The 16,179-nt window shown below is 37.2% G+C and overlaps 1 protein-coding gene across 1 annotated transcript; it reads right to left on the bottom strand.

Annotated features, from left to right (window-relative positions):
• Nucleotides 1-201: 201 nt before the first annotated feature.
• LOC132545712 (myoglobin-like) lies at nucleotides 202-15,621 on the bottom strand. The gene is made up of 14 exons (XM_060209402.1): nucleotides 15,514-15,621; nucleotides 15,105-15,200; nucleotides 9,224-9,340; nucleotides 8,289-8,407; nucleotides 8,130-8,144; nucleotides 7,597-7,696; nucleotides 5,006-5,129; nucleotides 4,527-4,578; nucleotides 4,089-4,161; nucleotides 3,828-3,903; nucleotides 2,829-2,927; nucleotides 2,000-2,096; nucleotides 1,783-1,862; nucleotides 202-274 (listed from the first exon to the last, which is right to left on the bottom strand). The coding sequence occupies exons 1-14, from the start codon at nucleotides 15,619-15,621 to the stop codon at nucleotides 210-212; spliced, it is 1,221 nt and encodes a 406-aa protein (XP_060065385.1). The 3' UTR covers nucleotides 202-209.
• Nucleotides 15,622-16,179: the final 558 nt, after the last annotated feature.

Raw genomic sequence — 16,179 nt, forward strand, 5'->3', positions numbered from 1 at the left:
CACTCATCAACCCCATGATCTTTCCAAAATAGCAAACATTACCTCAGTACTACAACTTTTATTGCAAACTGATGCAACATAGAAAACGCATAAACAGCGAAAAAGGTTAATTGTACACTACAGTCAAAAAGTCTATTGGAAGCAACTAGGATGGTACAAGCGCAGTCCTTGAATGTCTATGCTAATACTCTTCATACCACCATTGTCTTCTACTTCTTCGTTAATGTACAATTCTTTGTGTCCTCGTTGACTCTCTTCAGGAATTCGAGATAAGCTATAGTTGAAAATAGATAATATGACCTTTTTATTATGTTATGTGACAAGAAGAAAGTCAATGATTGAATATGGTGTGGGCACATCCATCGTGTACAATTTCCATCCCGTTGTTGCTAAGTTGTAGCGCTTGAAAATGAGGTGATGTAGGAAAACGTTTCCGTATCACTCTTTAATAATTGACTTTTATACATCGCACAGACCTGAACGATGTTTTGAGACTGTTTCACACACGTACCTGTGGCTGAATATTGCGTGGTTATTACAAACACTTCGACTCAGTTTCGAAAACTGAAGAAGATTCTGATAGTTCAGTTTTGAAATGTGTATTTATACTTTGTTGTTGTTCATACCGACTTTTTAACTATGAATCCCCCTCCGCTTACAACCGTCGAGCCTCCGATATCCACATGAACTATCAAAATGTAAAAAAAAATCCTAAATTCTGCAGTCAATTAATTCAAAACGACTATTTGAAATGGCTTTTCGGTAAAATGTCGCTATGCCCAATATCACATTATATCTATACATGGCATTGTTATCAGAAAAATACGCATTTCAAAATTGAAATACCAAAATTTTCTCCACCTCGAAGTGAAATAACAATGCTGTATTTAGACGAAGGTACTGTGTGCTATATAAAAAAGTCAGACAAGAGCGACATGGCAATGTTTTATTACCTCACCTCGTTTTCAAAATCTTCTACTTGCAGTCCCCGATGCTCACGTCTTAGAAACCCCCAGATCGAGGTTGTGTACGATGAAATATGAACTATTCATAGATACTGAATAACTTCAATATCATGGAAGACAAGTGGCATGTGGGTGGACATGTTACAATCAGACGTCGAAAGAATTTTACTGTCGTATGAGGTGTCCAATGAAGACAAAAATGGCCAGGACAGGGCCATACACATGTCTAGAACCCCAAAATATAAATCGACGATATTCAATTAACAAATTATTTCTAAACCCAAAGATGGTTTCAAAATTAAACTTTTAGCTTATTTCCCCTTTGTGAGCCCAACTTCATCCTCCACATCCCGTCCCAATGAGTCAAATTGATATTATTAATTAAAAACAGTGATTGTAATCCAAAATGATGTTTCAAAACTAATTTGGTTGAAATTCACTAATTGTATTAGGAAGAGCAACTTTCAAAAGCAAAGTGTTCCTTCCATACTTAATTCCAATCTGTCCCTAGTTTTCGAATCAGTCTCACTTATTGACCAAATGGTTGCTCTACCCGAGTGATGTTTCAGGCCAAAGTTGATTGAAATCTACCTAGACATAAGTTTATATCAAATCTTCCCATTTCAGAAATAATTGCTCTCTACAAATCATGTCTCAGACCAAATTTGGTTGAAATCCGCTCTAACGTATTTCAAACCATGCTGAGAATTATCTAAACATTGCGAAATGCTGCATGCATAACGTGACTTTTAAGGAGTATGACAATGATCTAAATACCAATTAACGCTGTCAATCCTGTTCACTAAAAAGAACTTACGAGTGCTTCCAGTTCCCGTATCCTTGAGTCCTTCCACAGCCTGCCTTCTATCATTCCTCTGTGAAGGTCTTTTAATGTACCTGTGATTGACAGAAATTGTTTCCAACGAAGACGAAATCATATGAGCGTTACTTAAATTCTCATTTTATAATATTCGATTTTGGTCTCGCATAATGTTCTTATTATACAAACGTACTGATCATGACTGTATACTTACTGATCTACCTTCTTCATGTGCAAATTCCTGAAATTCCTTATTGCATCAATACACTTGTTGTAGGCCAGTTGGACATCATCATTTTCACATTGGTCCACTAGATCGAAAATAATTTCACAATAAGTTTATCATAATTATACATAAAGGATATTGAATACTTTCCCGATTCAGATAGTTCTGTTAAATATATATGATATACAACAGGAAATGTTTTTTTAAAAAATATATTTGAAAGCAAAATATTATGACAGTTTAAACGCTTGACAATAAGACATCGCTATAAAATTTATCACTATAATTATGTTTCTACCAATCATGTGGTGTTGTTATATGCTAAACTGAACCACGATATGAATTTAAAGAAAACACTCAATGTAAGCAGCAACGCTGTCGTACAGATTGATAAAAGATTTCAGTTTTTTTTATCAAATTGATATAGTCCTAAATATCATTGGTAAAAATGTAATGATACAGGGAATTTATAGATTCGTCTGTTGTTCAATTACAATCTGCATTTCAATGATAAATTACGGAAGAGCATTCTAACCCAATCTTAAGCTTTTCTTTCGAATGCTATATAATGCTATTAAGACTCCCATGTCTCTTCTCATGCAATGATAAACATTATGCAGACCCGTTTAGATAATAAAAATGAAGAAATTAAAGGTTCAAATAAAACAGTAAACGAGCACAGGCTGCCGGTAGGAGTGTGCAGCCAAGTTATATTTTACCATCGAAATTTAAAAACGATTTAAAGTCAGGAAATACTGCATTTTATCACAGTCAGTCATGGATTTAGTGAGACATGAAGAAAGATATATGGCATTACCGTATTTTCTTATGTTGCTGTTTTCCTCCACAACATCACAGAAGTCACGATGTTCTTTCATCATGTAGTCCCTCACTTCGTCAAGGAAGTTCTTTTGATCTGTAGAAGTATAATACTTTTTCATATTTTTGTTATATGTTTTCTCACTATTGAACATAAAGCATGATCAAACAGCAAGCTCTGTTTACTTGAAAGCGGTTTACAACAAAACAACGATATGACGTAACGATTTTATGTGACCGAGGAAATACATCATTTATGGTATAAACAATTGATACATATTTTTTAACACAAAAAACTATTTTTTCTAAAGCAATTAACGCAAACATCTAAACAAGGTTTTTTCTGAATAATATTTTTAGAGCGAAAGTGTGGCTTTAAAAGAGTCACGAAAACTTCATTTGGACATTAATTGACAATCCAACCTGCTGAGTCTCAACCTTTAGGAACAACCATAGCTAACACCTGAATAAAATCTTGTTGGATTGTCATTAACCAGGCAATGTAATTACCATACTCGAGGAGCAATGAATAAACAATTACTTTTGCCTTTGTTAACCACTTATAATGGACTCTAGTTTTGTAAGCCCGAAAGTTGATCACAAACTTACATGATCTCGATTTAAATCTAAAACTTCATTTGTCCAGACATAGTTAACGAACTAGCCCTAGTGCCCTAGGTATATCACTTAGGTGAACATGACCATTGCAACACAATAAGATAGTAACATCATTCATGGCTGATTCCCAGACCATGTCTAGAATAAAATGAATGCATGCATAGACGTCATTCATGGCTGATTCCCAGACCATGTCTAGAATAAAATGAATGCATGCATAGACGTCATTCATGGCTGATTCCCAGACCATGTCTACAGTAAAAAAAATGTATCGTTCTCCTTCATGGATGATTTCCAGACTATGTCTACCATAAAAACTGTATATACCTCCTTCACGGGTGATTCCCAGACCATCTCTGCAATGTAACAAGATTCATACCTCCTTCATGTTTAATGCCTAATGCTGCGTCTAGTAACTGTAGAGTTGTACTTTGAGCAGCACTTCCTCCTTTCATCTGCAATCGTATAGGTTATATTTGATATGGGCATGTGCTGATATGATCAATTCAAAAGAAATATCATTTGTTATTGTATTACTTTTTAAATATGAGTTCATATTCACAGACCATGGTATTATCTTCCTAATAAAACATTATGTATCTGTACCAACTGATCAATTAATACAAAACTATTAACCAACCGTTTTGGGTTTGTCTCCATAAACGCCTTTATAAATCAATCCATCAGGAAGTGGATTCCTCCCATTGCCCCAACTACAAAATTGTTTAATTAAGAAAATTAAATAAATTTTACCATCTCGTTTTAAAATACATGCAAATACATAAAACCAAAACAAACAAATACCATATCTAATATATACTCGTGTTTTAAATTACATTATCAATTAGATTGTAATCCCGCGATCAATACACTTCTTAATCTTTATAACAAACATTGGGTGAGAATTTTACGATATCGACAGCATCAACTGCAGGGTCAATACAGCTTTTCGGTGTATTAAATATGTATAATACGAATACAGTTTTGTGTATAAAATGTATATCTTTTTCGCAATTAGAATTACCATTGTATGGGAAAAATACTCTTTACACACCATATATCAGTTACATATACTGACCCCGAGTAGAAAATTCGCAGCTCATCATAGAAATGTTCCGGCTGTACCCCGTCTGTAAACATGATAAATCCTGTTTCGTTAAACTTCTGGTTTCGATTGAAAACTTTCCTTGTTATTAAATTGGATAAGTATGTAAACGCATATGGAATAAAAACATTCATAGTTGAAAGAACATTGGTTTATCTTTACTTCTCTTATACAATACATCTTCGGTTATTAATGCAGTTACATTTGATTTATTTATAAATATATCTTGGAACAGGCATTATCATTACCGCTGGTTTTAGTGAAAACGATTACCAGTTGTGGTGCTACCCTATAATATTTGCAATGAGTGGTTTCAAGAATAAAAGAAATCTAAAGATTTGTGTACAGCTATGCACAAAATATATCGACACTGTCTCAGAGTATCGACTAGGAATTGTATTTCCTAAATGTAACGATATATGATATTTGAAGTGCAAGAATAAGGAACTAACCATTGATTTTAGTGAACGTATACATCATTTCCGACATCACTTTTGGTATGTTTCTGAGAGCTTCAACCAATTTGGCGTTATCCTCACTGCCTGGTGACGAATGCTTCATGGCCTCGACAATAGCCTACGGTGCAGACTACATGCTTTAACTACATGTATATAGGACAGTTTACATAATTTTCACACTGACGATAACTCAAAGACCTATGACATATCCTTTCACAAAATTGTTGACGGTAGTTTACTACACAGAATACAAATACCAGATACTTTAATATATAGCATAAATGACAAGGCTTAAATAGATATGGAAATAAGGAAGAAAGAAAGAAAGAAAGAAAGAAAGAAGAAAGAATCAATCAATAAAGAGAGAAAGAAAGAAAGAAGAAATCAAGAAAGACAGAAAGAAAGATAGAAAGAAAGAAATCAATAAAGAAAGAAAGAAAGAAATCAAGAAAGAAAGAAAGAAAGAAAGAAAGAAAGAAAGAAAGAAAGACAGAAATTAAGGAAGACAGAAAGAAAGAAAGAAGAAATCAAGAAAGACAGAAAGAAAAGAAAGAAAGAAGAAATCAAGAAAGACAGAAAGAAGAAATCAAGAAAGAAAGAAAGAAGAAATCAAGAAAGACAGAAAGAAAGAAAGAAAGAAAGAAGAAATCAAGAAAGACAGAAAGAAAGAAAAAAAGAAGAAATCAAGAAAGACAGAAAGAAAAGAAAGAAAGAAGAAATCAAGAAAGACAGAAAGAAGAAATCAAGAAAGAAAGAAAGAAGAAATCAAGAAAGACAGAAAGAAAGAAAAAAAGAAAGAAAGAAGAAATTAAGGAAGACAGAAAGAAAGAAAGAAGAAATCAAGAAAGACAGAAAGAAAGAAAGAAAGAAAGAAAGAAAGAAGAAATTAAGAAAGACAGAAAGAAAGAAAGAAAGAAAGAAAGAAATCAAGAAAGACAGAAAGAAAGAAAGAAAGAAGAAATCAAGAAAGACAGAAAGAAAGAAAGAAAGAAGAAATCAAGAAAGACAGAAAGAAGAAATCAAGAAAGAAATCAAGAAAGAAATCAAGAAATCAAGAAAGACAGAAAGAAAGAAAGAAAGAAAGAAGAAATCAAGAAAGACAGAAAGAAAGAAAGAAAGAAGAAATCAAGAAAAACAGAAAGAAAGAAAGAAAGAAGAAATCAAGAAAGACAGAAAGAAGAAATCAAGAAAGAAATCAAGAAAGAAATCAAGAAATCCAGAAATCAAGAAAGAAAGAAGAAATCAAGAAAGAAAGAAAGAAGAAATCAAGAAAGAAATCAAGAAACAAAGAAAGAAACAAAGAAAGAAGAAATCAAGAAATCAAGAAACAAAGAAAGAAGAAATCAAGAAAGAAAAGATCGTTATGTTAACATTATTGTATTAACAAATCTTTACTTGATATCAATAAAATAAATGCAAAATATTAAAAAAACTTCGAAGAAAAAATGCCAGGTGTTCCGGGAAAGTACGTGTCTTTTGATTCTTCTGAGTCACTTAAAGTAAACAAAAACGCGTTCTCAAATGAGAAGTAAGAGGTCAGTCAACGTGGTTACAAAATTGAGATAATTTCCTAGACTATGCTAATGTGAACAAACTGATTGTAAAATGTTGTTTCCTAAATAATTATCCCTCATCTTCTAGTTGTGCAAGATATTAGGTAAGGGCAATTGTACATTTTTAATCAGATATAGATATGGATATATATTTCTTCCATGAGTGTAAACTCGGGTCAAAACCAGGGCTTTTGAAGTTGACTCATTTCTTCCAATCATACCAGTGAACTCGTTAAAATGACGTTGAATAGCAAACAGCAGTTTAGCTCTAATCAACAACATATCTTGGGATATGATATATATGTAGTAGTCTAAGAATTATAACGCAAAAGTAAAAATAAAAATACTCTGTAATAAGCTGTCTGATTGAACTAGCATGGCCAATGAAATAAGATAGTAGAAATGTTAGACTATGTAGACATTTTTTTTTTTATATAATTTTGGCTTTAACAGTTTCACATCTGATACACAGTATGGAATTGATGTGTATTGCAGGACGTTTTAAATTTCACCAAACATTGATATCTTTTCTTAATTATGTTGAATATATTTCTTGAACTTGATATAAATACTTCCTCACGGATTTACAGTCTGCAACATACCAATCTACATGTGGAAAAGGATTGTAAAATGTGTGTTCTGTATACATGTACAGGTTTCTAAAAACTAGCATAGCAAACCGTGTATAATATAGCCGCAAAAATGACATTAAAATGAAATTGAATGCGACGTTACCTTTTCATGTATCTGAGATCAATAGTTATAGAGGAGTTCCTGATTTTGCCAATAATTATCCAGTCTGTTTTTAAATATATTTAGAAATTTCGATATATCAACGTAATAAATTTATTTATGAACTACCTTGTAGAGTTAAAACCGGCTGATGGACTGTCAAGGCTTCTCCGTTATCAGTATGAATAAGGAGATCAAGGCAGAAATAGCCTTTCCCATCACTGATTCAATAGAGGTAGTACACACAGATAGGTAAAGATTATATAAGATAATGTCAGATATCTGTAGAGCAATACTTACGTCTAGGGCAGGTGCAAATCTCTGTTCGATAATGACATGAGTAACGATAAACCATTCCGCACCATCACCTCCCGGTGTCCAATACATGGCATTTACATTTCTGGAAAGTTAAAACGACTTTTGAAAAACCTGAAGGAACTTTACTGGTGCCATAAAAAGCTAACACACTTCGGAATGTTTAAAAAACAAATAAAGAGCTGTCTTTGACTAAAGAGGAAGAAATTATCAATAAGTTCAAAAATGAAACGCAACAATTGCGATCTCATCTCTTCTAATGGTTAACAAATCATTATCCGATATAAGATATCCCAAATCCATTTGCAATTCAGTTTGCGTTACCAAATTCATAAGAAACACATGTAACCATACTTTTGATCCCATTATTTGTGTTTGTTTTAAATCCAGTGTATCGGTCGTGTTGCATTCGACAGGATATCGATTGTTCCAATTTATTATTCTGTTTTCACGAGATACTATTTTTGCCTATTTTTATAAAAGATCATTTATTGTTTAAATATGAATTGATTACTTACCCGAATTCGAATGGCCTGGGTCATGGAAATGAAACAAAGAAGACTTATGTTAGGAGAAAATAAACTATATAGTTGAAATGTTACGAACATTCGACAACATCAAAGTCATGCAATAGTATACGATATCTTAATTTATGTTGGCACTGTAAGTGTACATACTTATCAACATTTTTCATCTTCCAGTTTCCTAAAATCATGCTTGGGTAGCTTAGGATTGGCTGAACACCAAGAGCATCTGAGACGCGTGTTAGTGGCTTTGACAAACACCATGGAAGTTCCTGTGATGAAAAATCTGGTATAAGTTCAGAGATTTTGTCACCATACTTTGTTTTTTAGTTCATTTTGTAGGACAACTTTACATGAGATTATCGAAGATAACCCGGGAAGATAGATGTAAAAATAATGTGTGTATCTGTCAAATATTGTACAGAAGACAAACAATTAAATAGCAGCTTTTTACACAACGTTAGAGTTACAGAACGGTTCTGTAGAAACTGGAGCTCGTCAGTGAAGCTAAGGGTTTTCAGTCTGAGAGATTGTACAAGACATACAAGTGAATAGCACCTCTTAATATTTAGAGTCAGATACAGTATAGTCGAAGAAACTTCTAAGTGGTCGGAAGAAAGGTCAAAACCTCTTTGGAGAGGCGCACTAGCACCATAATTGGACAAATGTCGTAATTTTGATATATATTTCATATTAATTATGTATATTTAGAAAACAAGCCATTATTCACTATCGTCCTGCATTATAAGCATACAATATGGTTACCCTTAATTTACACGAAACGATTTCATTAGTTGTGTCGATGTAAGCAGGAACACATTTTTGTTTGTTTCAAGATAGGCAACAAGTCAGGCTAAGCAACATTGCACCGTTGTTCACCTCTTACTTCTATCTTTAGGATAAGCGAGTACATCATACATCATTTTTCTTCACCAAACGATAAGAGAAAGATTTGAAAATTATTTTTGCTGAAATTATCTAACGTCAACAGATATTTCGTACAAGTATATGAATACATTCTGTCTTTATAAGAAGAATCACATCCATGTCAGACTCTGGTACATCATAACTGACTTTCTCCTACAAACCTTAGGAACGTCTTCCTCTCCGTCCTGCCAAATATATCCACTGGTTAAGAACGTTAGTATCTTGTGTAGGACAAGTTGCTGTCGCTTTTCTTTCGGTATATCATGATCTCCATTTAGCTGCAAATAAACAAAACATGCGTTGTTTTTGGCATATGACATAAGCAATCAATCTTTGACTGTTGAAGCATAATGACTGACGTCAGGACTATGACATGAGGACTATATCATGAGGACAATAAAATGGTATTTATATCATGTCGACTACTATGTACATGTCGTTATTTATCCCTGTCACAACACCCTATATATAGCTGGACTATATCATGAGGACTAATACATGGTGACTATATCATGGGGACAAAATCATGAGGACTATAACACGGGGACTATATAATGAGGACTATTACTCGAGGACTATATCATGAGGATTATGACATGAGGACTATATCATGAAGACTATAACGCGGGGCCGATATCATGAGGACTATAACATGGGGACTATATCATGAGGACTATAACATGGGGACTATAGCATGAAGACTATAACATGGGGACTATATCATGAGGACTATAACGCGGGGCCGATATCATGAGTGCTATAACGCGGGGCCGATATCATGAGGACTATAACATGGGGACTATATCATGAGGAATATAACATGGGGACTATAGCATGAAGACTATAACATGGGGACTATATCATGAGGACTATAACGCGGGGCCGATATCATGAGGACTATATCATGGGGACTATATCATGAAGACTATAACGCGGGGCCGATATCATGAGGACTATAACGCGGGGCCGATATCATGAGGACTATAACATGGGGACTATATCATGAAGACTATAACGCGGGGCCGATATCATGAGGACTATAACATGGGGACTATAGCATGAGGACTATAGCATGAGGACTATAACATGGTGACTATATCATGAGGACTATAGCATGAGGACTATAACATGGGGACTATAGCATGAGGACTATAACATGGGGACTATAGCATGAAGACTATAACGCGGGGCCGATATCATGAGGACTATAACGCGGGGCCGATATCATGAGGACTATAACGCGGGGCCGATATCATGAGGACTATATAATGGAGACTATATTATGAGGACTATAACATGGTGACTATATTATAAGGACTATAACATAGGGACTATATTATGAGGACTATAACATGGGGACTATATCATGAAGACTATAACATGGGGACTATATCATGAAGACTATAACGCGGGGCCGATATCATGAGGACTATATAATGGGGACTATATCATGAAGACTATAACATGGTGACTATATTATAAGGACTATAACATAGGGACTATATTATGAGGACTATAACATGGGGACTATATCATGAAGACTATAACATGGGGACTATATCATGAAGACTATAACGCGGGGCCGATATCATGAGGACTATAACATGGGGACTATAGCATGATGACTATAACATGGGGACTATATCATGAGGACTATAACGCGGGGCCGATATCATGAGGACTATAACACAGGGACTATATCATGAGGACTATATCATTAGGACTATAACACGGGGATTATATCATGAAGACTATAACACGGGGACTATATCATGTCACAAAAGTGCAAAAACATATTAAACATTGGTACATGGTGATTATTTGGGTCCCGATCACACCAGCTGTTCGACACCCTAAACATTGGAACCTGATGATTGTTTTTGTCCCTATCACACCAGCGGTACGACACCCTAAACATTGGTACATGGTGAATTTTACCCTATCGCAATAGCGGTACAACACCCTAAACATTGATACAGAGTGATTTTTTTAATCCTCCCACAACAGTGTTACGACACCCTTAGCATTGGTGCATGTTAATTTTTAACCCTACCACAACAGCAGTGCGACACCCTAAATGATATTTTTTAAATAAAACATCCTGAGAGGTCATTAATGTATACATTAAATATGTTACATGTACCATTCATCTGTAATAATATATATATCAGACACTGAAGTGATATCACACATCCTTGAAAGTGATATCAAACCCCTCTATTTTTTTTATATTTCGTTCATTGCGCATATCGCTGTCTGATTTGAACATAAATATTGTTCGTATGAGAGAAGTGTGTTTTTATTCCCTCTTTTTCTGATAAAAATAATTTAGAATTTCGCTCAAATGTCTGCATGGTGCCGTTTCCGGATTGCTTTTCCTTGTTAGTAATACAAGTGCTGCTGTCTTCCGTGAATGGTAATAACTAAACATGGGGACTAATTTTAAAAGACTGTAAAGTTGGGTGATTTAAAGAAAAAAATTATAAAAAAAGATTACCATATGTGTATCTTGATATCACGCCCCTTATCAGACCAAGAGTCCTGATATCAGTCACAGGGACATACTCTTGGGATGATAAGGGGAGTAATATCAGTCACAGGGACATACTCTTGGGGTGATAAGGGGAGTGATATCAGTCAGAGGGCCTTACTCTTGGGGTGATAAGGGGAGTAATATCAGTCAGAGGGCCTTACTCTTGGGGTGATAAGGGGAGTAATATCAGTCAGAGGGCCTTACTCTTGGGGGTGATAAGGGGAGTAATATCAGTCAGAGGGCCTTACTCTTGGGGTGATAAGGGGAGTAATATCAGTCAGAGGGCCTTACTCTTGGGGTGATAAGGGGAGTAATATCAGTCAGAGGGCCTTACTCTTGGGGTGATAAGGGGAGTGATATCAGTCAGAGGGCCATACTCTTGGGGTGATAAGGGGAGTAATATCAGTCAGAGGGCCTTACTCCTGGGGTGACAAGGGGAGTGATATCAGTCAGAGGGCCTTACTCTTGGGGTGATAAGGGGAGTAATATCAGTCACAGGAACATACTCTTGGGGTGATAAGGGGAGTAATATCAGTCAGAGGGCCTTACTCTTGGGATGATAAGGGGAGTGATATCAGTCAGAGGGCCTTACTTTTGGGTGCTAAGGGGAGTAATATCAGTAACAGGGCCTTACACTTGGGGTGATAAGAGGAGTAACATCAGTCAGAGGGACATACTCTTGGGGTGATAAGGGGAGTGATATCAGTCAGAGGGCCTTACTCTTGGGATGCTAAGAGGAGTGATATCAGTCAGAGGGCCTTACTCTTGGGGTGATAAGGGGAGTAATATCAGTCAGAGGGCCTTACTTTTGGGGTGATAAGGGGAGTAATATCAGTCAGAGGGCCTTACTCTTGGGGTGATAAGGGGAGTGATATCAGTCAGAGGGCCTTACTCTTGGGGTGATAAGGGGAGTAATATCAGTCACAGGGCCTTACTCTTGGGGTGACAAGGGGAGTGATATCAGTCAGAGGGCCTTACTCTTGGGGTGATAAGGGGAGTAATATCAGTCACAGGAACATACTCTTGGGGTGATAAGGGGAGTAATATCAGTCAGAGGGCCTTACTCTTGGGATGATAAGGGGAGTGATATCAGTCAGAGGGCCTTACTTTTGGGTGCTAAGGGGAGTAATATCAGTAACAGGGCCTTACACTTGGGGTGATAAGAGGAGTAATATCAGTCAGAGGGCCTTACTCTTGGGGTGATAAGGGGAGTAATATCAGTCAGAGGGCCTTACTCTTGGGGTGATAAGGGGAGTGATATCAGTCAGAGGGCCTTACTCTTGGGATGATAAGGGGAGTGGTATCAGTCAGAGGGCCTTACTCTTGGGGTGATAAGGGGAGTGATATCAGTCAGAGGGCCTTACTCTTGGGATACTAAGAGGAGTGATATCAGTCAGAGGGACATACTCTTGGGATGCTAAGAGGAGTGATATCAGCAAGAGGGTCTTACTCTTGGGTTGATAAGGGGAGTGATAGCAGTCAGAGAGCCTTACAAGTGGGATGTTGAGGGGAGTGATATCAGTCAGAGGGACATACTCTTGGGGTGATAAGGGGAGTAATATCAGTCAGAGGGCCTTACTCTTAGGGTGATAAGGGGAGTAATATCAGTCAGAGGGCCTTACTCTTGGGGTGATAAGGGGAGTGATATCAGTCAGAGGGCCTTACTCTTGGGATGATAAGGGGAGTGGTATCAGTCAGAGGGCCTTACTCTTGGGGTGATAAGGGGAGTGATATCAGTCAGAGGGCCTTACTCTTGGGATACTAAGAGGAGTGATATCAGTCACAGGGACATACTCTTGGGGTGATAAGGGGAGTAATATCAGTCACAGGGCCTTACTCTTGGGGTGATAAGGGGAGTGATATCAGTCAGAGGGCCTTACTCTTGGGGTGATATGGGGAGTAATATCAGTCAGAGGGACATACTCTTGGGTTGATAAGGGGGGTAATATCAGTCAGAGGGACATACTCTTGGGATAAAAAGGGGAGTAATATCAGTCACAGGGCCTTACTCTTGGGATGATAAGGGGAGTAATATCAGTCAGAGGGCCTTACTCTTGGGGTGATAAGGGGAGTAATATCAGTCACAGGGACATACTCTTGGGGTGATAAGGGGAGTAATATCAGTCAGAGGGACATACTCTTGGGGTGATAAGGGGAGTAATATCAGTCAGAGGGACATACTCTTGGGATGATAAGGGGAGTAACATCAGTCAGAGGGACATACTCTTGGGGTGATAAGGGGAGTAATATCAGTCACAGGGACATACTCTTGGGGTGATAAGGGGAGTAATATCAGTCAGAGGGACATACTCTTGGGGTGATAAGGGGAGTAATATCAGTCAGAGGGACATACTCTTGGGATGCTAAGAGGAGTAACATCAGTCAGAGGGACATACTCTTGGGGTGATAAGGGGAGTGATATCAGTCAGAGGGCCTTACTCTTGGGATGCTAAGAGGAGTGATATCAGTCAGAGGGACATACTCTTGGGATGCTAAGAGGAGTGATATCAGCAAGAGGGTCTTACTCTTGGGTTGATAAGGGGAGTGATAGCAGTCAGAGACCCTTACAAGTGGGATGTTGAGGGGAGTGATATCAGTCAGAGGGACATACTTTTGGGGTGATAAGGGGAGTAATATCAGTCAGAGGGCCTTACTCTTAGGGTGATAAGGGGAGTAATATCAGTCAGAGGGACATACTCTTGGGGTGATAAGGGGAGTAATATCAGTCACAGGGCCTTACTCTTGGGGTGATAAGGGGAGTGATATCAGTCAGAGGGCCTTACTCTTGGGATGCTAAGAGGAGTGATATCAGTCAGAGGGACATACTCTTGGGATGCTAAGAGGAGTGATATCAGCAAGAGGGTCTTACTCTTGGGTTGATAAGGGGAGTGATAGCAGTCAGAGACCCTTACAAGTGGGATGTTGAGGGGAGTGATATCAGTCAGAGGGACATACTTTTGGGGTGATAAGGGGAGTAATATCAGTCAGAGGGCCTTACTCTTAGGGTGATAAGGGGAGTAATATCAGTCAGAGGGACATACTCTTGGGGTGATAAGGGGAGTAATATCAGTCACAGGGCCTTACTCTTGGGGTGATAAGGGGAGTGATATCAGTCAGAGGGCCTTACTCTTGGGGTGATAAGGGGAGTAATATCAGTCAGAGGGTCTTACTCTTGGGGTGATAAGGGAAGGGATATCAGCAAGAGAGTCTTACTCTTGGGTTGATCAAGGGAGAAATATCAGTCACAGGGCCTTACTCTTGGGGTGATAAGGGGAGTGATAAAAGTCAGAGAGCCTTACACGTGGGATGTTAAGGGGCGTGATATCAGTCAGAGGGACATACTCTTGGGGTGATAAGGGAAGGGATATCAGGCAAGGGGACATAATCTTAGGTTGATAAGGGGAGTAATATCAAAATAGTCATATAACAATCTCTGTATTCATTATAGGATACATTCCACTTGTAAGCGTGGATTAGAGTTTTGTTAATAATATATTAAACAGACTGACCTTGAGAACCGTTTCCCGTATTGATTTTTTTTCCACGTGCTCGGTCAGTTGTTTTGCAGCTTGTTCAAATGGGCTCCAACAAATTGGGAGATTGACCTGTAGTTAAGAAAATACCTTATAGATCCAATGTTTTCTCTGAATAAAATCAAATCTTTACACTACTTTATTTTTTGCAGTTTGAAATGACAAAGTTTTATATTATTTCTTTGTTAATAACGCACATAATGTACTTTTATCAGTTTAGTCAACTTTATAGGCAGTTGTTTTGTGCAAACAATTCTTTTCAGATTTATACACTTTTGATAAAAGATATCAACAGAATTCTCTCTGCGTTATTTAGAACGTTTTTCGAGTATAACTTGGAGGCGTCTGTAATAGTAAAACTTTTATCGATAAATGATGAACATACTTGCGAACAGTCAACAAGGAATCCATTCTTCCAGGAAACCAAATATTTCTCCTCAATTTGCTCCTGTGTAAGTTTAAGAAATTCGGATGATGCACCTGAAATTAGCATACCTTTAGCATTACTGTTAGTTGTTTAAACCCTGTCAGTGACTGTAAACAATACAAACACCACTGTAACATCCTTAGGTAGGTTTGAAGGATGAACGTGAGTTATATATAGTAAACGATAGTGACAAGAAACAGCAAACAAAGCAGAATCGAATTGAACGGGTACATCTAGAGAGGGAGCGGAGGTGACCCGCACGGGTATATGGAGGAAGAGAAAGTGTCTAACGGAGAAGATTGTACAAAAAACATTCACGTGAATAACACCTTTAAATACAAAGGGTTAGATACACTAGAGTCACATATTAAACTGCTTCATAAAGCTGTTTCGTCCTTCTAGTCCTTCAATGATGTTTGGGGCCTAAATTTTGAAGCCTATGACGCGAACAAAAAAAATCCAAAGTGATCGGGAAAAAGTCAAACTCTAGATATAGAGGTGCGCATATCTCATGATTCCAGAACAACAGTGCCACTTTTGTAATGAATTAAAACGTGGCATGCAGGTTACGGCAAAACTTTTTAATTAAAAGGAAGTAAGACACTGAATATCAGAAAGATTTGA

The sequence above is a fragment of the Ylistrum balloti genome, unplaced genomic scaffold (genome assembly GCF_031769215.1).
Source record: "Ylistrum balloti isolate Yb309-2 unplaced genomic scaffold, AGI_CSIRO_Ybal_v1 Utg369852, whole genome shotgun sequence".
NCBI lineage: Eukaryota > Metazoa > Mollusca > Bivalvia > Pectinida > Pectinidae > Ylistrum > Ylistrum balloti.